At 38.0% G+C, this 23,562-nt stretch overlaps 2 protein-coding genes across 2 annotated transcripts in view; one reads left to right on the top strand and one right to left on the bottom strand.

The window, feature by feature from the left end:
* The window catches only part of LOC126187619 (zinc finger protein chinmo), a 114,955-nt gene extending 105,594 nt beyond the window's left edge, over window positions 1-9,361 (bottom strand). Inside the window, exons 1-2 of the mRNA XM_049928812.1 lie at window positions 8,751-9,361; window positions 8,365-8,508 (exon numbers count right to left, since the gene is read on the bottom strand). Coding sequence (XP_049784769.1) covers window positions 8,365-8,482 — 118 coding nt within the window. The 5' untranslated portion in view covers window positions 8,483-8,508; window positions 8,751-9,361. The remainder of the gene's footprint in view (window positions 1-8,364; window positions 8,509-8,750) is intronic.
* A 146-nt stretch (window positions 9,362-9,507) lies between these two features.
* Window positions 9,508-23,562, top strand: part of LOC126187620 (cytochrome b-c1 complex subunit Rieske, mitochondrial) — a 29,379-nt gene continuing 15,324 nt past the window's right edge. The window contains exons 1-4 of the mRNA XM_049928814.1: window positions 9,508-9,795; window positions 9,879-10,019; window positions 10,262-10,439; window positions 22,488-22,636. Coding sequence (XP_049784771.1) covers window positions 9,585-9,795; window positions 9,879-10,019; window positions 10,262-10,439; window positions 22,488-22,636 — 679 coding nt within the window. The 5' untranslated portion in view covers window positions 9,508-9,584. The remainder of the gene's footprint in view (window positions 9,796-9,878; window positions 10,020-10,261; window positions 10,440-22,487; window positions 22,637-23,562) is intronic.

Raw genomic sequence — 23,562 nt, 5'->3', positions numbered from 1 at the left:
GGTTAGGTTAGTGGTGTTTAACGTCCCGTCGACAACGAGGTCATTAGAGACGGAGCGCAAGCTCGGGTTAGGGAAGGATGGGGAAGGAAATCGGCCGTGCCCTTTCAAAGGAACCATCCCGGCATTTGCCTGAAACGATTTGGGGAAATCACGGGAAACCTAAATCAGGATGGCCGGAGACGGGATTGAACCGTCGTCCTCCCGAATGCGAGTCCAGTGTGCTAACCACTGCGCCACCTCGCTCGGTCCAGTGTTCAATGGGCACTGCTTTATATACGGATGGGTCACTTTCATAACATTTCTGGGACCAGAAGGAATAACTCCACATCAGGATAATTTATTTCATTAATCGCAACTTATTGTCCGTAACTTTCATCCAACTTTCCTCCAATTGGCACAGCAGTGATCAACATTGCACAAATGGAGAGATGTACGTCTGCTGTGTGTTTCTGACAAACTTTCTCAATTACATCATCATTTGACAGAAGGGAACAATAAATCATTTGATGGGGCTTCTGTGAAATTATATTGAGATTACTAAGACAATCACAGCTGATCACATCTCATTTGCTCCAGCAGCTTCAATCTTGGATACAGTAAGACACTGTAATGTATATGATAGGCGATTGATGAACATATTGGGAAGGAAAATTACTGAGCAGCAAAGAAAGTGTCTGCTTAGACTCATTGATACTCACTGTAGCGAACTCTTGACACTGATCTAAAATATGTAAAATGGTATTAAAGAACTAGTAGAGAGTGCTTTTCCTCTTAAAAGCTAACGTATCTGAAATAACTCTGGAGCTCTTAAGGAACCAAGGTGGTAGTGTCCATTTCTAAGAGAGAGCTCTTTGTATGCAGTTCACTTGCAGACCTCTGGGTCCTGGACTGGTACATTTACGTTTGTAGTGTGTCATATGAGAGGAGTCACTGCCCTCCCCTCATTTTCAGTCCACGATGATGAGGCAGAACACAATATTTATGTGAAAAATACTTTATTTCTCATTAAAAGTGATATTCAGTAATACTTTAGAAGATGCCCACAGGCTGCGGCCCTTGGCTGGTCAAGACATATGTCTGCTCACTGCAGTGCCTCCAGGCTACCTCAGGCCATTGCTCTCAATAGATGCTCAGCAGTACCTGCTTGAACACAGAACCTGGGAAGTCCAGTTCTGCACACACAAGGTTATAATATTTCCTGACAGGGAGCAGATTATGTTAAGACAGACCGACCTGTCCAATTTGCAAAATGCTGCTAGATTGCACTTGGAGTGTCAAGTGAGTTACAGAAATCAACACTCTTTCTATGTGTCTTTGAGGACCCTACTGGTTTTCAAACAGTTTTTTAAAATTCTGTTCTATGAATTAGCTAGCAACAGTAAGGCATACATGTGTCTGAAGGTACAATATAAATCTGATATGATTTTTCAACATGAGTAAGTGCCATCGGATGGAAACTGGAGACTTCCAAGCCTCAGTGCAGAGGTAGTGGATGAGACTGGTCCTAACTTTTTATATGTCAGCCTGCTGTTCATGTTGTGTGCGTAAATATTTTAAAATACTGAGCATTGCGAGGCACCAGGCTCTCAGATACCTCAGTTGCAGCAATTAAGTAAGTATCATAAGAAAACTGAAGCATAGGATCACATCAAACCCTTAAAATTTGTAATGGTGTCCCTCACTCTAATTTTTTAAAAGATTAAAAACATGATATTAGCTGTTCAAAAGAAACATAAGGTGTCTTTCACATGAAACATAGAAAGTCAGGTACATTTCTCTGTCTTGTTTCTGAGTTGTTGGCAACAATCTGATTAAAGTACACCACATATGATCATACATGTATATTCTTTTGCCATTACTTCCTCGCACTTCATAGCATTCTTGAGCGTGTGTTTGGTCCAAAGAGAGACAATCAATCCTCTCCTCTCCCCAATATTTGGCTTCAGGAGACATCATGCTCTTCCCTGAACTTAAATCTGTCCTGAAGGACGAGCATTCTGAAGGTGCTTAATAGCTTCAATGGAACATGGTGGTGATCCTGAAGAACATTCCAGTTGAAGAATTTCTAAAGGTGTTCCAGAACTTCTATGATAAGTGCTGTGAGTGTGTAGCAGGGGAAGGATTGTATGTGAAACTAACACAATAATTATTTTTCAAATATTACAGACCCACTTCATCAATCATTTTCATATGATGAAACATCATATTCATCCCTTAGATTTAGTGCTGAAGTGTGTAGAGCCGATATCAATTAGGGCTAACAGAGGATGTTGTATACAAAGAAGGGCAGCACAAATGGTCACAGCTTTGCTTGACCCAAAGGAGACGGTATCTAAGATGTAGAAACACTTACTGGCAGATGCTTGAATATAGATGCCAAGTATGTGAAATCGAACAAAATATATGACTGGATTGAGAATTTCTTGTAGGGTGGATGCAGGGTATTATCCCAAACCCAATGGAATCCCTGTGCGATTCCAAACAGAATTTGCAGCTGAAAGAGCTCTCATTTTAACCATAGCATTCTGTAGATATCTCAGTGAAGAAAAATGTTCTGAATAAATAGAAGAAAGCATATAAAACACAGTCCACACAAAAAGTAGTAGAAGTGATCCATAAAACTATTATTGAATCTCATTCACACTCATCTTCTGTGGAATCCTAAAACATATTCTGAACTCAAACTTAATGAGGTATTTTGAACAGAATGATCTCCTACATGGCAACTAGCATGGATTCCAAAAATACTGATCAAGCAAAACCCAACTTGAGTTTTTCTTGGATGACACCCTGGAAGCCAATGATCAAGGTAATCAGGTGGCTTCTGAAAAGCATCTGACTTGGTACCACACCAAAAGTACAACAATATTGGGCATCAAACAAAATTTGTGATTGGATGAGGATTTCTTGGTAAGGTGGATGCAACATATTATCCAAGCATGGAGAGTCATCAACACAACTAGAAGTTAATTCAACTGTACACGGGGAAGTGTGTTGGGACCCTTGCTGTTCGTGCTGTATGTTTTAATGACCTGGTAGAAAATATTCACAGTAATTCAGACTTTATGAAAGTGGTGCAGTTATATATAATGAAATACTATTTGATAAAAATCTGCAAAAACATCCAGTCAAATCCTAACAAGATTTTCAAGTTGTGCAAACACTGGCAACTTGCTTTAGATGTACAGAAATATTCAATTGTAGGGAAAATAGTACCTTGTGACCACAATATCAGTAAGTCACAACTGAAACCAATCAATTCATGCAAATACCTGGGTGCAACAATTTGCTGGGATATGTAATGTAATAATGAATAGTAGGCAAAGCTGGTAGACTTCAATTCAATTGCAGGATAATGAGAAAATGCATTTGATCTACAATGGAGACTGTTTACAAAACATTTATGTCTTACAAGTATGAATGTGTGGTAAGTGAAATGTCTTTTCCACTGCTTTCCTTTTCTACTCCCCATTCCCCCTCCCTCTCCCACTAAGCCTCCTGATGCCACACCAGGCAGCCTTGTCTGACCACAATCTAGTCCCTGCACGATCTGCCAAGCAGTGATAACTAATATATATATATATATATATATATATATATATATATATATATATATATATATATATATATGTGTGTGTGTGTGTGTGTGTGTGTTTGTGTGTGTTTCTTTTCTTTTTCTCTCTGACGGTTTTGGCCGAAAACTCAGTGTGTAACAGTCCTTACGTTGTGTCTGCCTGCAACTCAACATGTCATCTTTATGGTGAGTAGCAATCTATCCTTTTCTTAATAATACTAATGTCCCAACCATTGTTTTGTTAATGTAATATTGTAAAATTAAATCCAACTGAGGACAAAAAAGGCTAATATCTAGACCAAGACCAGGACCAGCATCAGGCAGGGAAGTGTTTGCTTACTGTTCATAGGCTGGCAACTCGTCAATTTCACTTGGCAATGAGATGATACTTTCACGTAGCCAGTGAGACACGAGGAAGAAGGCAATGAATTTCTAGACCCACCACTGAAATCATTCACTTCTTTGTTGTTTTCACAAATATCCTAGCATTTTTTCCAAATATGTCATGAATTATGAGATGGTGGTTAGGTTGAGACCGAATAGCACAGCTTGAATTGCTGCACATGAAACAAGCAGCAATTAAATTTATAGTCTTGATTGTAATAAAAAATCAACTTTTTTTTCCTCACGCTGAATACATTAAGATTTCTGACACAGTGACATACAGACATGAGAATGTCACACTATTCCTTCGCCTCTTGCTTCGAACATGTCATCTATCTGCTGCTCTCTCATTGGCTGCATAGAACCCCTCTTACATTCCCATCATACCTCACAGTGATTGCTGACAACAATGCTGCACGAAACATGTAAGCACTGGCCCCAATCTAGACTTTTACTGGAAAAAAATGAAGTTCATAAAAACCATTCAAAGTTCCTTGCTCATATGAAGTTACTTATGAAAATATTTTCTCACCTTATTTTACTCATCAGCATATAATGAGTAATAATAATAATAATAATAATAATAATAATAATAATAACAACATATCCAAAGGTAAATAACAATAAGATGTCACACAATTATAACAAATTTAAAAAATTATCATAATTTTTTCAGTTGTAACTCATTAGAAGTCCATGGATTATGAAGAAAATGGCTCAGAAAATGACATGTGATGTAACAGAATCACTTGAATCAACAGTTGTATGTAGTAATAAAAAACGAAGAAAAAAAGGAAAAAAACAGTTCTTTAATATTGTTTAATCCCTAGAAGATATATAATATGCACGATTTCAAATTGTATTATGTCCGGAAAAAAAATTTTACAGGTGAAGTAAGAAACTGATTACTCATAAACCTGGTAATTTTTTCCCAAATTGTTCAATACAAAGTTATTGTGTCTGGGGCATTCTTCTAGAAACACGAAAAAGTGATATCAATTTGCAATTTTATTCTTGAAATGAAAGAAAAATGTGTTGATCTTGATATGCTTTGATTCGATAATCTGTAAAATATATAAAGAAGAAAACACAGTTATTCTTGGTATTATTATAGAAGAAAATGTTCCTGACACTGTCAGAATGGGGACAATCAGTAATATAATGAACTTTGGAAAAACTCCAAACAATCAACATCAAGTGTGTGTGTGTGTGTGTGGTGCCTAACACCATTTTGATCCAGCAGCCACCATGAATTTAGACACAAAGGAATTACAGACATTAACTGTGAGTCGACACTGGTTTATATTAATGGAGAAGATTGAAAATTTGTGCAGACTGGGATTCGAACCCAGGTCCACTGCTTACTAGGCAGATGCACCAATCATTGCACCATCAGGACACAGCGGCCATCACATGGCACTGAATAGATCATTGGCCATCCTAGCCTTTTGTCCAAAAGAATAGACAACACTTGTATATAAATAGCCTTATGTCTGAAAGAACATAAGGCGAGGACAGCCAATGAGCTCTTTAGTGTGGAGGCACACCAGACCTCAGCTCTTAGGGAAATCGGTGAAATGCCTTGAGTAGTGGGGATAATGGGCAAGGGGCACTATATTCTTAGTGTGTGGACAGATTGAGAATTTGGATCTGACAGGAGGTGTGCAAGGGTAGTCCCTGTAGTTGCGATGACCACTGTGTCCACATGGTGCGAATTCGAATCCTGGTCCGGCACAAGTTTTCAACCTTTCTACTCACAGCCAATGTCTTTAATTCATTTGTGTCTTTATTAGTAAAGTAATTATTTCAATGACCTATTTGAGTAAAATATGTTACCATCTTCGGATCTCCAACTTTACAATTCAGGTAATCTCTGCCTTGATACAACGCACTGATAGCGAAGGTTACATGAGTTGTGAAGTAGACGATCTGAAGATGGTAAAATAGTCTTACTGAAACAAGTCATTTAAATAAATGGTATACTAGTGTTCTCGGCCATTAGAAGTTTTTCTGAAGTTCATTATAGAAGAACACTAGCTTTAAATACAAATTTTCCACAATAAACGTTCTAATGCACAGTTAACTCATAACACCCCTCTAATTGCCAACTGACTTTAATAAGTTTTATATCAAACTAATATGCTATTATTGAAAACCATGTTATTACACAATAAAAATATCACATTAACCATTTTTATAATTCACAATGTCTTTTTGCTGTAATTATTTAAATGCTTGTTAGTGTTATTATTCAACAAAATTGTTAGTCCAAAATCTAAATCTGATTTATAGAATGTTCAGAATGGCCATTCTATTGGTTTCTCTTCAAATTTGATTCAGTGCTTCTCCTTCCAAGCAACCACAAGCTGACACATCAACCTCCTCATTGTCAGTTACCAAAGCAACTGATTCAATGATGTTACCACAGAAATCTGAATATCCTCTGCTCCTCCAATCAACCACCAAACATTTAGGCCTACATACTAAATTATTTTTTATGTCACTCTTCTTTGCTTCTCTAACTCTACTGTCTACTGATTTAAGTTCATGGACAAGTTTGTTTTTCTATACCTCTTTCGGCTTCTTCCTGAATTACCACCCACAGTGCTTTCTTCCTCCATGAGAGGAAAAGCTGTTTCCCTACACACAATTCACAAGTAAAAGATACTGCCATTATTAAACACATAGCATTGTCAAGAAAAGCATGCTCGTTGTTAGTACAACCAGCTAAGCAAAGTAACTAGGCCCTAATAAGCTTCATGTAGTGTTTACAATAGACACAATACAATCTGAAACACACAATGCAGAGGACTGGATATGATTTGGGGAAAAAAAAAAACAAAACAGCTAGTTCTCAGCAGATACACTGTTAGTGAATACAATTTGTTACAATCTGACTTTAGAGCTTGAAAGAATGATTCAGAAGCAATGCAAAAAAATCATCAAACTTAATTTTGTCCATTGGTGTACATAACACAATTTGAAACGATGCTCCTCATATAGGAAAAAAAAAAATCACTTTTTTGATACAAGAAAGTTTTACTTTTACTACATCTATATCTGCTAAAATGGAATTTTATGGAGGCAACAAATATACAAATTTATTTGTTTGGTACAATAAATGTAGCCTACAGATACCTCTACATCAATAACTACATTAACATGTGACTTGAAATAATCAGTCATGGCAATTGCTGAAAGATATGAGTAGTAGTAGCCTAGTTAGATCCAATAACATTGTTGAGTTACTACTGAAGACATCCATGTATTTCAGACAGTCACCCCACTCACTTATTAACGGAAACAATGAGTTGTAATTTTATTAGATATGACTTTAAAATTCTTTCGCTTCTTACAATCTAGGGCAATTGATGTTTGTTTCGAGACAATTTATTGAAAATTTTGCTCATACATACCTAAGTTAACCAACATCTAAATATGGTAGTGGGAAGTCCTTGGCTCCATACTGTCCTACACCTCATGCAGTGTGCCCTTCGTTGCTAGCCCCATGTAGACCTACTTGGTTATTTGAGATACATCAGAGACTTTTTTCTCCTTGTGTGAACTGATGTTTGAAAAAACTGTTAACCACTTGATATACCATGAAAGACTCCATCTAGTACTGAATAACTATAATCATGACTCCCTGATGGATTTCAGTACAGTACTACTAACGATTTTCCTTTTACGGGGGGCGGGGAGTCACACTCATGTAGAACTTTTCAAAAGAAATTTCTGCTAACTGACCATAAACTACAGTTCATTTATTTCACACAACCACGGTTTCGGCTTTACAGCCATTCTCAAGCGTATGTTCAAATGCTCACCTCCCTATATGACGTATTGTTTTCTTTGTGTGTGTGTGTGTGTGTGTCGTCCAGAAATATGTCTCTGTCAATGAAGATATGACGTGTACACAGTTCAGATATACTGTAGTCTAACATTTGAACATGGACTTGCGAATGACCACAAAGCCAAATCACGATTGTGTGAAATAAGTGCACGGTATCTTACAATGAAATGGTGAAAGTTTTGTTGAAATTCTTAGGGTTTGTGTTTAAAGTTTTGATAAAATATTGCTATTGGTGATTTAAGAATGGAGAAACTTAAGTTTACTCTGCATATTTCCTCTCCCTAATTGTACAAGAGCTATCTGTGGAAACTTGGTGTACATGGGCAGTATTTTCAGACTACAAAAAGTAAGCTGTATAGGTCAAAATAAGAAAAGGAGCAGCAGCACATCAATCACATTTGCAGGACAGAACTAATAATGAATGGTGATCAAATAAATATCGTTCGTTGTTAATAGGGCTACAATTTTATATTTACTTGGGTGACATGACAAGTTAAAAACACATACTGTCAACACATACTATCGGTCTCAAGTCACTACATAAATATCTCACCTTCACAAAACAATGTAACGTCTGTTAAGCTCTCGGATCGAAATAAGTTTCCAAATGTTGTTGCTAGATTGCTGCCAAAACTGTTCCACTTAAGACAGAACTGCTGCTGTGAATCCATTCCAGATGTTGTTTGGAATGTATCAGCTGGAATGGAAGAATGACATAACACAACACTTCCAATTTCAACGCATTAGAATAAATTAACTTCACTGTCAAATCAATATAACTCATTAACGTTGTCGTATAAAGTGCATACTATAAAAATTAGTAGCGTTTCCAGACATCGCGTATATGATTTACAACAGCACTATGAACACAGCGTGATACTGACAGACGCAAAATGATCAATAAAGTGATGGTAAATAACTACGAATGTAAATACGCACCTCCCTGCTGTTCTTCAGACTCACATGGGGAAGCCTAGCTCTAAAATTAGTATAGTGCAGTAAATGCACTTAGGCCTAAATAAATTTTGGTTCGTAACTGCGTTCCCAATAAACGAGGCCAAATCTAATTACTGTCAATGTATATATGTGCTACGTTCCGATTTTCTACATAAACATGTTTAACAGGTGTTTTTATACAAATCCAACATCGTTCAAGGTAAACCTTGCGCCAAATCATAAACATGCAACCATCTTGACACGATTCATGCAACACCAATGCTAAGATTCCATGTCCGCTGCAGGAGACTCCCGCAAAATTCACAATTTGCAATATTGTATAATGAGGTCCATATAATTTGCGCTTACGCGATAACACATATACGGCGTTGCATTTAATTTCTATTTATTTCAAATAATACCTGAGATAGGTCCGTTCAATATTTATAAATAACTTAATTTCTCTAACCCGTGCATAAAAAGAAATGTTGGTGTAGGCTACAGCCGGAAACAGTTGTGTACGAATTATGAAAAATTTCGGTACATCGGCTTAAGTCTTTGGAATAGGAAAGTAACTGCTGTGGCCTTACAATGAGTTCTGTTGACTTCCAGGGGAACGAATTATGAAAAATTAATTGTTTGGTAGCTTTCTATGTGTTATTACTGTCGTAATAGCTCACTTTACACTATTGGCACTGGGCAGATATCGAAATTTCTCATACCTCCCTAGTGGCGAAAATGCGAAGTAAAGTTCTATACGTTAGTTCTTTTGCAGTGGAGGTGAAGGTGGGATTGGCGTAGAAGGAGTGTAAGACGTAATACTAAGTTAACACAAGCATGATGAATATCGTATCTCGTGCGGGAAATTTAGCACCATACCTAAAAGCAACATCGCAGGTTGTAGCACCTCAATTAAAGCTACCAGCTACGCCGGTTGCAATTTCATCTGAAAAGATTGTGACCCCAAGTCTGCCGAAGCAACATACAAGTTATTCTTTAAGCCAGACTTTACCCAAGGGTAATTTGAGGGTGTGTTCTGGCCCAACAGGTAAAACCGTAAATTATATTTGCTGCAATGTAGAATAAAACCTTGATTCTCTGTTAATGTTGAGTGATGACTTTGGTTTACAGTTACTACTCAAGTGAGATGTGCACACACGGATATTCAGGTTCCAGATTTCAGTGCATACAGAAGACATTCAGTAGCAGATGCAACAGTGAAGAATACGGACCCGGAAGCCCGAAAATCTTTTACGTACCTAGTAGCGGGAAGTAAGAATTTAAATTTGAGCTTTGATAGTCATCTAGATTTTAGCAGTTCTGTGTCCAATAACATATGTCTCCTCTGTGATGCTGTGCAGACGTTAATAATAGTTAAAACCTGATTTTACTTAACCACATTGTTCATGTTTAAAACAGCTGATGCCATTACTAGTGGGTAACTTTTGTTAGTATGAATAAAGTATCTTTACAAACATGGGAAGAAGATACTAATCAAAAATCTTCACTTTCAGCTGGTGCCATTGGAGGAGCATATGCTGCGAAGGCAATAGTAACCCAGTTTGTCTCGAGTATGAGTGCATCAGCAGACGTGCTAGCTTTGGCGAAAATTGAAGTGAAACTGAGTGACATCCCAGAAGGAAAGAGTGTTACATTCAAATGGCGAGGGAAGCCACTGTTCATCAGGCACAGGTATCTAGAACTGTGTGACTCTAGTTAAAGCTCAGAGTATGGTTGTGATGTGTTAGGGACTATTCTACAATGAGCAGTTGCACAAGGATTCTCTTATAATGTGTGATCTGCATCTAAGTGACTACATATAGCTCAGAGTAAGTACTTATTGCCATCTCAGTCTTAGCAATATGGCTATCGTGACATTACACATTCAGGATACAGACAGACAAGAAGTCTCATATTACAAAGTGTAACTAAAATGATTTGAAGAACGACATGAAGTTAGTGGGAATTTTTGAGTTTTGGATGGGAAAAAACAAAATGACATTCCCAATGTAAAATTCATTCCTACCCAAACAATAAATAATTCAGAACATCAGTAAGCCACAAAAATTGATGTTGGAAATTTCATTTGGCCTATATATCTCATATGAAGACCACAATCAGCACAAAAGCTGGCATCAAAATATTCACTTGGTCTTCATAGCTCAAATATAGTCCATGATACAGTTTAATTTCATATGGTTCCAGATGTGTATTGAAACTTTCACTTCACGTACATAGCTAGAACAAAGTCCACAATATAAAAAACCAAAACTGATATATTTTCAAGAATTTAACTTCTATAAAATATCCAGAGCAACCTCCATGATATGCATAAGTCTTAAATCGTTTTTAACTGCGGTTTGTAACATATCATACAAATTTATATATATATATATATATATATATATATATATATATATATATATATATATTTTTTTTTTTTTTTTTTTTTTTTTAAGGTGTAAGGGCAGTAATGTTGGCAAATTGTGTACCAGGAAGAAATAACTTAACAGCGCAGAAAATTTCCACTGCTGGGGAATTTGTATTGTTGAAAAATTAAAGCTGGAAAAACCACACACTAACCTACAACATTTACAGCTACTTTTTTCACAAGAATATTGCCCAAAAAACTTCATGAACATAAAGCTGTAAGTTCGCATTTTGTAAATTTATGAGATGTATTAGGAATAATTGACAAAAGAAGCATACAAAGCAAAAGGCATAGTCATCGTTGCTGGACAAAAACTTTAGATGATGTGGGATGAATGAGAGGATGTGCTAACTGAACCTCGAAGATGGTTCTGGTTTCGTAGCTTTGCTATGATGTCACCATCTGGGTTTGAAATTATAGGGAATATTATAGTGCCAGTTGTTACAAAGGAAGACACATGATTTCAGAAAATGAATCCTTGTGAAGCAAAGACTTAACCCTTTTTTTCACATTTCAAAGCAAGCTAAATCTCAAGTAGTTTCAGTTTATGAAGCTTTGGTCGAACAATTAAAGGAATATGTATAGGTAATTCAGTTCTGTTAATATCACTGTATCATAAATTTAAGATTTTTATACACAGATTTAAATTATTCCGAATAACCATTTTCAACAAGCAGAACGTCTTCCACCCCATTGTCAGCGACAGTATCTACAATTGGAATCTGCCACATTTACTATTGACTCCTCTGTTAAGCACAGTTCCTCCTCTCTCTCAGAGAGAGAGAGAGAGAGAGAGATGGATGTTATTTAAAAAAGAGACAGCTTGTGAAATTTGCTGACAATGAACTTCCCAAAGTTAACGATCAAAGTTCTTCTTGGCAGCAGAACATTCTGCAACATTTAATGGGTCCTGCCAGTTCTTCGGGACCTGTAGCCTCTAAAATATTTTGTATCTTCCACTGGTAGAACTTGCGGAACCTGAAGTCAAATTAACTTGTTTCAGATCCTGGTGAATGAAGATAGTATGAAAAGGAAAGTGTGTTCACCTAGGTAGTCCACTTCAACCATCATATGGGAGCAATTGATGGGAAGCATATTGTCCTACAGTGTCCTGTTCCTAGTGGTAGCAAATTTTGCAACTACAAGGTCATTTAGTGTTGTGCTGCTTGCTGTTTTTGCTGAGAATAACAACTTTTTATATGCTAACGTTGGCTGTCAAGGAAGGGTTTCTGATGGAAGTGTTTTTAAGAATTCCTCAGTGTGAACTTAATTATAAAACAAGCTGAACTTGCCATCTAATGAATGTTTATGTGGAGGGACAAACCTGCAGCCACATGTATTCCTGGCAGATGATGCTTCATGTTACAAGCTTCATGAAGTCATTTCCAGGAGAGCACAACCCATGTTGGAAAGAAAGAATTTTTAACTACAAATGTTTAGACCTCAGTCTAAACTAGTGTTGCAGTCTAGAAGGCACGACCTATACTATGACAATTGTTTTCCACAAGTTCTTAAGCAGAAATGTTAAGCAAAGGAACTGTTATAGCCCAGGAGGAAATTTCAACTCTTATTGCCTACAGGCAGGTAAAGTCATCTCAGGGACATGCAGATGAGATGCTGCTGTATCATCTATTACTACACTCCCAAATTTATCATGGAGAATTTCAACCAGAGACAAAGAAATAAAAAAATGGAAAATCCAGGATGGAATGTAACAATATTAAGAAAAGGATAGTTGCAACTCCCTCTATAGCGGAGGTGCTGAGTTGCAATAGGCACAGGTAAAATACTTGTCAGCCAGCGAGCCCGCCCCACCCCGCGCGCGCGCCCACACACACACACACACACACACACACACACACACACACACACACACAGAGAGAGAGAGAGAGAGAGAGAGAGAGAGAGAGAGAGAGAGAGAGAGAGAGAGAGAGACCATAGCTGAAGCCAAACTATATGAACAGTAGCGCATGATGGGAGAAACAATAGGTTGGTGTGAGGAGGAGGCTGTTGGGGGGAGGGGGAGGGATAGCAGGGTAGGGGTGGGGGGGATGGTAGAGTACTGCTTGTGGATTGTGGAAGTGTGCAGGAACGAGGTGGCAGTTAGGGGCAGTTGGGATGTTAGTCAAAGGGCAGGGGAGAGAGATGAGGGGCGGGGGAGAGAAGTAAAAAGACTGGGTGCGTTGGTGGAATAGAGGGCTGTGTAGTGCTGAAACGGGAACAGGGAAGAGGCTCGACAGGTAAGGACAATGACTAAAGAAGTTTGAGGCCAGGAGAGTTAAGGGAATGTAGGATATGTTGCAGGCAGAGATCCCACCTGTGCAATTCGGAAAAGCTGGTCTTGGTGGGAAGCATCCAAATGGCACAGGTTGTGAAGCAGTCATTGAAATGAAGAACATCATGTTTTTAGGAGTTGCCATTCAGAAATTCTTTTAATTTCCTTTTAAATGCTGTATGGCTATCTGTCAGGCTTTTGATGCTATTAGGTAAGTGACCAAAGACTTTTGTGGCAGCATAATTTACCCTCTTCTGGGCCAAAGTTAGATTTAACCTTGAGTAGTCTAATCTAATCTAGGAAGCAGGTAGAAGGTAAGAGTTCAGGGAGTGGTAGGGGTGAGGAGAGATTAGACTCCAGGGAGAGGTTCTGGGATAGGCATAAGAATTTGAGGAGAGACTGAAGTTCCTGCTGGATTTTTGGAATGGGGTCACTGTGGCAGGGTTTGTGGGTGGATGCATCTGACAGGTGGCAGAGTCCTTCTGCCAGGTAATCCTTGCAGTTCAAAATAGCACTGGTGGAGCCTTTGTAAGCAGGTAGGATTATAAGGTCGAGATCAGTTTTTAGATGCTGGGTTGCGGTTCTTTCTGCACATGTAAAGTTAATTTGCATGTTAAGGGGTTTGGGGAATGATGCTGAGGAAAGATTTGAGGTTAAGAAATTCTGCTAAGTTATCAGGGGTGATTTGGGAGCAGTGGGGGCTATCACAGTTGTATGGAGAAGTGGACTGAGTCAGGCGGGGTTCAGTATTGGTCTTTGGTTGACTCCGATTGGTAGGGTTGATGGCAGAAAAGTGTTTCCACTGTAGGGACTGGGAGGAGGAGAGGTGGTCTTTGACAAGTCCTTTATGATTGAATTTGAGTCGGGCAAAAGGTGAGGCCTTTGGAAAGGGCTATTTCTGTGGGACTAAGGCTTTTGGAGGGAAAGGTCATTACTGTGTTTCAGGTCTGTTTTAGTTCTGAATTCTGGGAGGGAGTTTTCGAGGGTTGGGTATATTTAGTAGGTTTTTGTGAGACAGGGTGTGTCAGCTATGAGGGGATGTGGGTGGTTTTGCAGGTTATTGTAGAGGTGGACAGTGGTACACCGAGGCGGGAGTAGGAAGTGAGCAGGCTGGAGAGTTTTTTGAGGCGGTATTGTGCATGTTGCTCTACTTCATGGATGACAAAAGAGTTCAGTGTGTGTGTGTGTGTGTGTGTGTGTTTGGGATCCAGAACTTGGTTGCATAGCAGAATAATTTTATGGATGGAGAGAAGTTATTGCAAGGAGGTATGAGTGTGATTGATATGGTTTTGCAGGATTATGTTGGTGAGAGGTAAGGATTGGTGGAATTGGAACAAATGGAGTTTATTGTGGTAGGAAGGGTGGCAGAAATTTGAGATGAATTTGCAGAGTGCGTTTTAAACACACAAGGATTTATACTGCGATAAAATAATTAATAATATTGTTGTATAGTGCAGAATACAAATAAACATAAACAAGCATAACCTTGTTTATCTCTTTTTTTATTGTCTGTTCTTTGTTTGGTTCCTGAATAATCATCCAAAACCTGTAAATAATGGAAACCAAACCACTTTGATGTAAACAAAGATTCTGTACCACTGCCAGATTTCTTGTTCTCCAATTTTATTTTTCTCATGTCTGTACCGAGCTAAAAGAGATCTTGGCTTCCTGTCCACATCACTGCTGCTGATAGTAAGCAACAGTGGTTTTCTGTAGAGAGCCCTGCCCCACTTTTGTATTTTTATAACTGGTGCAACATACATTCTTTTAGCGTGTAAGAAGTTGTACACTTCATTTTCAAAATGTGGTACAATGTGCAGTGCAACATACGACGACTCGCAGCACTATGCAAAGTAGGGCAGAGCATAAGCAAACATGTTCTGTGTAGCCAGTGAGAAACATTGTTACCTTTGATCTATACTGACACAAACGTGGAACACTTTTTATTCCTGATGTGTTGCAAATTCTTGATTCCAGAATTAGTGACAGAATTCAAAACAAGAACAGCTGCCAACATGAGTGACAAAAAAGTAGATATTCTTGGAGTAGTGAAACAGCTTAAATCACTTAACAAAAGCAAGTCTTCCAGTCCAGACTGTACACCAGTTAGGTTTCTTCCAGAGTGCACTGATACAATACCTCCATACAATCATAAACAAATGCTTGTTCGACCAAAGATCTGTATCCAAAGATGGGAAAGTTGCGCAGGTCACATCAATATATAAAGAAGGCTGTAGGAGTAATCCACTAAATTACAGGCTCATATCGTTAATGTTAATGTGCAGTGGGATTTTGGAACATATATTGTGTTTGAACATTGTGAATTCACACACACACACACACACACACACACACACACACACACACACACACACACCTGCAGTCTCAGGCAACTGAAATCACACTGCCAAGTGTCCTTTTGTTGTGCCTGTCTGTGGCTCAGCATCTCCGCTGTATCATGAGTGGCAACTTTCCTTCTCATAATATTGTTACGTTCCATCCTGGATTTTCCATTGATTTATCTTTACTTACATGAAGTGTTAGTGCTATTGGCAAGGGATTTCAAATTGATTCCGTATTTCTATATTTCCAGAAGGCTTTTGACACTGCACCACACAAGTGGCTTGTAGTGAAATTGCTTGCTTATGGAATACCATCTCAGATATGTGACTGGATTCATGAGTTCCTGTCAGAGATGTCACAGTTCATCATAATTGATGAAAGTGTCAAAGTAAAACACTTTCTTGCATTCCCCAAGCTATAGCATTGTAGGCCCTTTGCTGTAACTTGTGTATGTAAATGAGTTAGGAGACAATTTGCGCAACCATCTTAGGTTGTTTGCAGATGATGGTGTCATTTATTGACTAGTAGAGTCATCAGAAGATCAAAACAAATTGCAAAATGATTTACAAGAATATTTCTATTGTGCAAAAATTGGCAATTGAATCTAAATAACGAAAAGTGTGAGGTCGTCCACATGAGTGCTAAAACGAATCTGTTAAACTTTGGTTACATAATAAATCAGTCATATTTAAAGGTCGTAAATTCAACTAAATACCCAAGAATTACAATTGTGAAACACTTAAATTGGAAGGAACACACACAAAATTTTGTGAGAAAGACTAAGCAAAGACGGTGTTTCATTGGCAGGACACTTAAGAAGTGTAAGAGATCTAATGAGACTGCCTGCAGTATGCTTATCCATCCTCTTTTAGAATACTGCTGCACAGTGGGATCCTTACCAGTTAGGATTGACAGAGTAGATCGAGAAAGTTCACAGGAGGACAGCACATGAAATAGGAGAGAGAGTATCGCTGAAATGGTACAGGGTTAAGTGTGGACATTATTAAAACAAAAGTGCTTTTGCTGTGGCGAAATCTTCTCATAAAATTTCAATCGCCAACTTTTTCCTCCTAATGCGAAACTACTTTGTTTTTTCATGCTGACCTACATAGGGAGAAACGATCATCATCATAAAATTGGGAAATCAGAGTTTGCATGGAAAGATATAGGTGTTTGTTTTTTTCCGCGTGCTGTATGAGATTGGAATAATGGAGAATTATTATTAAGGTTGTTAATGAATCTTCTGTCAGGCACTTACATGTGATTTGCAGAGTATCTATGTAGATAGAGATGTTGCAAAACCTGTTTCAAACTCAGTGTAAACAACCTTTAGGTACACAAAAGTAATTGGTATTTTGTGGGATTCACACAGTGCATCTTTCAGAGATGTTTTTAAGCAATTTTGAATATTGACCACATTTTCATATTATTGAATCACAGTAGGAATTAGCTGCTCAGATTCGTAATCCTTAGAGAAATGATCTACAATATGCACTAGTGGGCCTGACTTCACCACAGAAAGAAGTGAAACCCACAGTTATAAAATTCTTTGATAACCTACCCATAAAAATAAAATGTATACCAGCAGCAGTAGTGTCCAAGAGTACAATTAAGGTTTTTTTTCCTTAATAAGTCTGAATTATAGTGGAGGGACATGACAGAGCAGAGCTCTGCATCGGGCAGCTGCTGCAATGCTGCTTCGTGTCTAGTTATAGTGGGGCATGGATGAGCCCAGTAGCCAGTAGGCTCACTTCACTGCTTCATCAGCAAAAGCACAAGCTGGCCGATCTGCAGTCTTTCTCCAACAATTTTAAAGAAACTATTAGGTAAAAAAAATTCTCATGCATCTTAAGGATTTATTAGACAGTTTCGTGAAGAGCTGTTTATTGTTTCATTAATCATTGTGATATTTCAAAATTTAGTAGCCTACTGCGAGAAAGCTGAATAGTTTGCGTTGACACGTAGATGTTACTATGAATTTGCATTTGGTGCTTGTTAAGTCACATGTTGCAGCATACCAAATGTTGTTGACATATTGAAATATTGTTTGATCTTGGAATGGCATCTATAACTTACTCCATTCTTGAGGAAATTGATCATATATGATGCACCCATAAAGCAAGAATCAAACATTCATAACACCTGTGAATCTCGTAAACAGTATGAATTAATGAAACAAGATTTGGACAAATAATAGTGCTCAAAGATGGGAGTATGTTGCCATTTGGTTGCTGTACAAAACTCCCTTATCTTATGTGATGTACAAATAAGTACAGCTTTCTTTTATTTAACTTTTTTTTTTTCCAACAGAATAATGTGACTTCTTAAGGGCCATCAACAATTAGTGAAACAAGAATTGTTAAAAGTTCCTGGAGACCAGAAGTAGTTTTTTGAGACATAGCTCTATATTCACAATAGGATTCGCAACCATTATAAGAAATGTGGAGTCAACTACCAAAGTGTTGTGGGATTGCCTTCAGCCACTCCTCATGGAGTGTGTGTTCTGCAGATGATTTTCTAAATACTATAAAAGATTTATAGAACTTACAGAAACATTCAAATGAATTGGTGATGTTCGTAGAAACTGCATTCATCTAAAATGTACAGAAAATTCTGGTATGATGTCTTATGGTTATAGGCATTTTCATTCAATTGTACTACAAGCAGTTGCAAATACTCATGGGGAAAGTCATTATAATCTATGTTGAAGAATATAGGAAGGAAAGTGATTGTGGTAGATTTAATTTTTCTAGTGTATTTTGCTTGATGCAAGAAGGGGTGCTTAATATATCAGCAGTCTCGCCATTACCAAAGATATCAGTTATATTGCCTTTTGTGTTCATTGAAGATGAGGCTTAGCCATTGTTGAGGCATTTTGTCAAATCTTGCAGTCGGCGGATTTTAAATCGGGGAAAAAATATTTCAACAAACGCTTTTCCAGACCATGGCAATTGATGTGTTTTTTGAATAATGAGCAGTAAGCGTAGCATATTTTTTAAGCCAACAGAAACTTCACCAAATTTGCTGCTGATATTGTGAAATGTACGTGTTCTCCACAACAGTGGCATTGACTTAGAAGGATCCTCGAGTTGCAGTGAGCGGCATATGGTATAAACTGGGTGTTCTGTGCAGGGGGCACTTATCATAAAGGATGAAACTATTAAGAGAGGTTCAAATGAAGCCATTAACTGAGACTTTGAAAAACCTTTTCTCACATGGTAAAAGATGGTTTTTGTGTAGTTATCAGCTATGCTACTTTAATTTTGTTACCCTCTTGTTTTAAGCCAATGAAAGATACCAGAGATTAAGGAAATGTATTCTGCACTTTTTAAAAAGATATTTCTGCCATTCGACTGTATACAAAGTCTTTATTTCATGATCTGCTTTAGGCCATTTTCAAGTGTCACAGTGTCAAAAATCATCAGATTTGTGTTGTTGAAAATGCACATCATGTTACATGTATAAACCAGTCGTATTGTAAGTCAGTATGACAAAATGTCTGTGACACACAAAAAGGCTGGAAACTTATATGTCTGCCAAATACAGTGAAGCTGTGATGTAAATTAGACGTATCCTAAAAGTGGGTATACACTTAGTTTCATTTGAATTGATGTTTATGTATAATGAAATGCTTACACCCATGCTTTGAATGTGATGTGCATCACACTACACTTGTTGGTTATACACGTTTCCAGCTTTTTTATGTAACACAGGTATGTTCACACACTGATATAACCTGATATGTATTTTTCAACCATAACTTGTGTTTCACACAAGTCAGATGATTTTTTTTATGTTGTGACACTTGAAAATGGCCTAAGGTCATAATCTAGATACTGAAATGAATGCATTGTGTTCTGGTCTTCAGTCCAGAGACTGGTTTGATGCAGCTCTCCATGCTACTCTATCCTGTGCAAGCGTCGTCATCTCCGAGTAACTGCTGCAATGTACATCCTTCTGAATCTGCTTAATATAAGCATCTCTTTGTCTCCCTCTACGATATTTCCCCTCCACGCTTCCCTCCAGTACTAAATAGGTGATCCTTAGATGCCTCAGAATGTGTCCCACTAACGGATTCCTTCTTCTAGTCAAGTTGTGCCACAAACTCCTCCCCAATTCTATTCAATACCTCCACATTAGTTATGTGATCTACCCATCTAATCTTCAGCATTCTTCTGTAGCACCACATTTCGGAAGCTTCTATTCTCTTCTTGTCCAAACTATTTATTGTCCATGTTTCACTTCCATACATGGCTACACTCCATACAAATACTTTCAGAAACGACTTCCTCACACTTAAATCTATACTCGATGTTAACAAATTTCTCTTCTTCAGAAACGCTTTCCTTTCCATTGCCAGTCTACATTTTATATCCTCTCTACTTCGACCATCATCAGTTATTTTGTCCCCAAACAGCAAAACTCCTTTACTACTTTAAGTGTCTCATTTCCTAATCTAATTCCCTCAGCATCACCCGAGTTAACTCAACTACATTCCATTATCCTCGTTTTGCTTTTGTTGATTTTCATCTTCTACCCTCCTTTCAAGACACTGTCCATTCCATTCAACTGCTTTTCCAGGTCCTTTGCTGTCTCTGACAGAATTACAATTCCATCGGCAAACCTCAAAGTTTTTATGTCTTTCCTTGGATTTTAATTCCTACTCCAAATTTTTCTTTTGTTTCCTTTACTTCTTGCTCATTATACAGATTGAATAACATCAGGGATAGTCTGCAACCCTGTCTCAATTCCTTCCCAACCACTGCTTCCCTTTCATCCCTCTCGACTCTTATAACCGCCATCTGCTTTCTGTACAAATAGTAAATATTCTTGCTCTCCCTGCATTTCACCCCTGCCACCTTCAGAATTTTAAAGAGTATTCCAGTCAACATTGTCAAAACTTTCTCTAAGTCTACAAATGCTAAAAATGTAGGTTTGCGTTTCCTTAATCTAACTTCTAAGAGGAGTCGTAGGGTCAGTATTGCCTCACATGTTCCAACATTTCTAAGTAATCCGAACTGCTCTTCCCTGAAGTCGTCTTCTACCAGTTTCTCCATTTGTGTATAAAGAATTCGTGTTAGTATTTTGTTCTTGAAGTCTGAGGGTATTTTGCCTGTCTCGTACATCTTGATCAACAGATGGTAGGGTTTTGTCATGGCTGGTTCTCCCAAGGCTATCAGTAGCTCTAATGGAATGTTGTCTACTCCCGGGGCCTTGTTTCTACTTAGTTCTTTCAGTGCTCTGTCAAAGTCTTCACACAGTATCATATCTCCCATTTCATCTTCATCTATGTACTCTTCCATTTCCATAATATGCCCTCAAGTACATCGCCCTGTATAAACCCTGTATATACTCCTTCCACATTTCTGCTTTCCCTTCTTTGCTTAGAACTGGGTTTCCATCTGATCTCTTGATATTCATGCAAGTGGTTCTCTTTTCTCCAAAGGTTTCATTAATTTTCCTGTATACAGTATCTATCTTATCCCTAGTGATATATGCCTCTACATCGTTACATGTGTCCTCTAGCCATGCCTTCTTAGCCATTTTGCACTTCCTGTCACTCATTTTAGAGGTGTTTGCACTCCTTTTTGACTGTTTCACCTACTGCATTTTTATATTTTCTCCTACCATCAATTAAATTCAATATCTCTTCTGTTACCCAAGGGTTTCTACTAGCCCACGTCTTTTTACCTACTTGATCCTCTGCTGCCCTTATGCTCTCCCTGAAACTCTATACAACCTCTGGTGTAGTCAGTTTATCCAGGTCCCATCTCCTTAAATTCCCACCTTTTTGCAGTTTCTTCAGTTTTAATCTACAGTTCATAACCAATAGATTGTGGTCAGAGTCCACATCTGCCCCTGGAAATGTCTTAAAATTTAAAAACTGGTTCCTAAATCTCTCTTACCATTATATGATCTACCTGAAAGCTTCCCGTATCTCCAGGCCTCTTCCACGTATATAACCTCCTTCCATGATTCTTAAACCAAGTGTTAGCTATGATTATGTTATGCTCTGTGCAATGAATGCAGTATATACAGTCAAAAGGCATAAATATCTTTCCAAAAATTTTACGTGACTATGGCTTCAGAAAAAAAAATCTCTTCTGTACTTGTTTGTCCGTCTGTTGCTGCCTGATCAGATAACTTGTCTAAAATCAATTGTGATCTTAGTTGTTTCACTGGTGCCATAAAGAGCACTGTGTAAAAACAGCTGTATCAAGGCTTCCGCTGGTGCTATTTTCCCAGTAGTACAATGAAAGCAAGACGAATTCCAGAAATAATATTGACTCTGCTACCCACAGCAACAGCCAAATGCTGCTGGTGTTGTCCAAACACAGCTGGAGTCACTTGAATGTTCTACTCACAGCTCTGTGAAACACACACATTGGATTCCCTCAGCACCGCTCTGCGCTGCTCTGCTGATTTGCCTTGCTTGCTGCTCTGCTCACCATGCCTCGCTGCTCTGCTCTGGTCATGCCATGCAACTCCACTTAACCGCAGCCTGACTCCTACATAATAGAGGTTTCTTGATTAGAAGTAGTCAGTTAGAAACTGTTAAATGTCCAGTATATATGTAACATAAGTTGCTCTATTTGCCTATAATTATGTGTAAATTTTGTCAAATTGACATAGTATTTATCACAATATTTATGATGCGTTTAACTAACTGTTTTGTGTTTGTCTTTCCCAGAACGGCAGAAGAAATTCAGCAAGAACAGAGTGTAAATGTAAGCACACTAAGAGACCCTCAGCATGATAATGAAAGAGTGCAGAAACCAGAATGGCTGGTTGTACTTGGAGTGTGCACCCACCTTGGCTGTGTACCCATTGCCAATGCAGGTAATGTTTTAGCACATATTTTGTTAACATTGTTTATATTGTCATTTGGGACTGAAATGATACTGTAGCAGGTTCATTGCTCTTACTTACAAGTAGGGCACAACTTGGGAATTCAGATTGGAATGAGTCTTGGTTGGCGTGTGGTTTACCTAAAAGATGCTATCCTGTAGGAGTAATAAAATGCACTTGCTTGCCAATCCCCCAAAAAAATTTCAAATTTTGAAATGCATTTTATGCACCAGTTTAATGAACACCTGAACTTCTGTAAAAATAGCTCATTTGTGGCATGCTTGATTTTTAATCTGATGATCTAGATTCATTTCCTGTTTCTGTCATTTTTTTTTTTTTCAATTTGGGGGAGGTGACCATACAGCGAAGTCATCGGTCCCATCAGATTAGGGAAGGATGGAGAAGTCAGTCATGCCCTTTCTAAAGAACTATCCCAGCATTTGTCTGAAGCAATTTAGGGAAATCACAGAAAACCTAAATCAGGAGGTTTGAATGTGGGTTTACACCGCCGTCCTCCCAAATGGGAGTCCAGTGTGTTAACCGTTGGACAACCTTGCTCAGTTTATGTTATGATTAAGATTTTTAAATTAAATGAATAACCAAAACTATTGTCAATAAAATAGTTAATGATTTAATTTTATTTATGATGCAGCTGTTAGTTAGACCTAACAAAAGAGTTAAAATTAATATTGATTTTAAAATTGTCAAGCAATAGTAATTTTTTTTTAGATGAGAGGTAAATACTAAAACAGTGCTGTTGTCATTAAAAAAAAAACATTAAGGTATTATTCCCGCCCCCCTCCCCTCCCCCCCAAAAAAACTGTTGTTACATGTGAATGGGTGCAAGTTATCATTAGAACTTTTTCAACATATTTATTCCATGGAAGAGTTTGACTGTTGGTCTGTTGTTGAAAGGT

This window comes from Schistocerca cancellata, chromosome 5 (genome assembly GCF_023864275.1).
Source record: "Schistocerca cancellata isolate TAMUIC-IGC-003103 chromosome 5, iqSchCanc2.1, whole genome shotgun sequence".
Lineage (NCBI taxonomy): Eukaryota > Metazoa > Arthropoda > Insecta > Orthoptera > Acrididae > Schistocerca > Schistocerca cancellata.
Note: the sequence above shows the minus strand (reverse complement) of the source record. Positions and strands in the feature narration are given on the sequence as shown.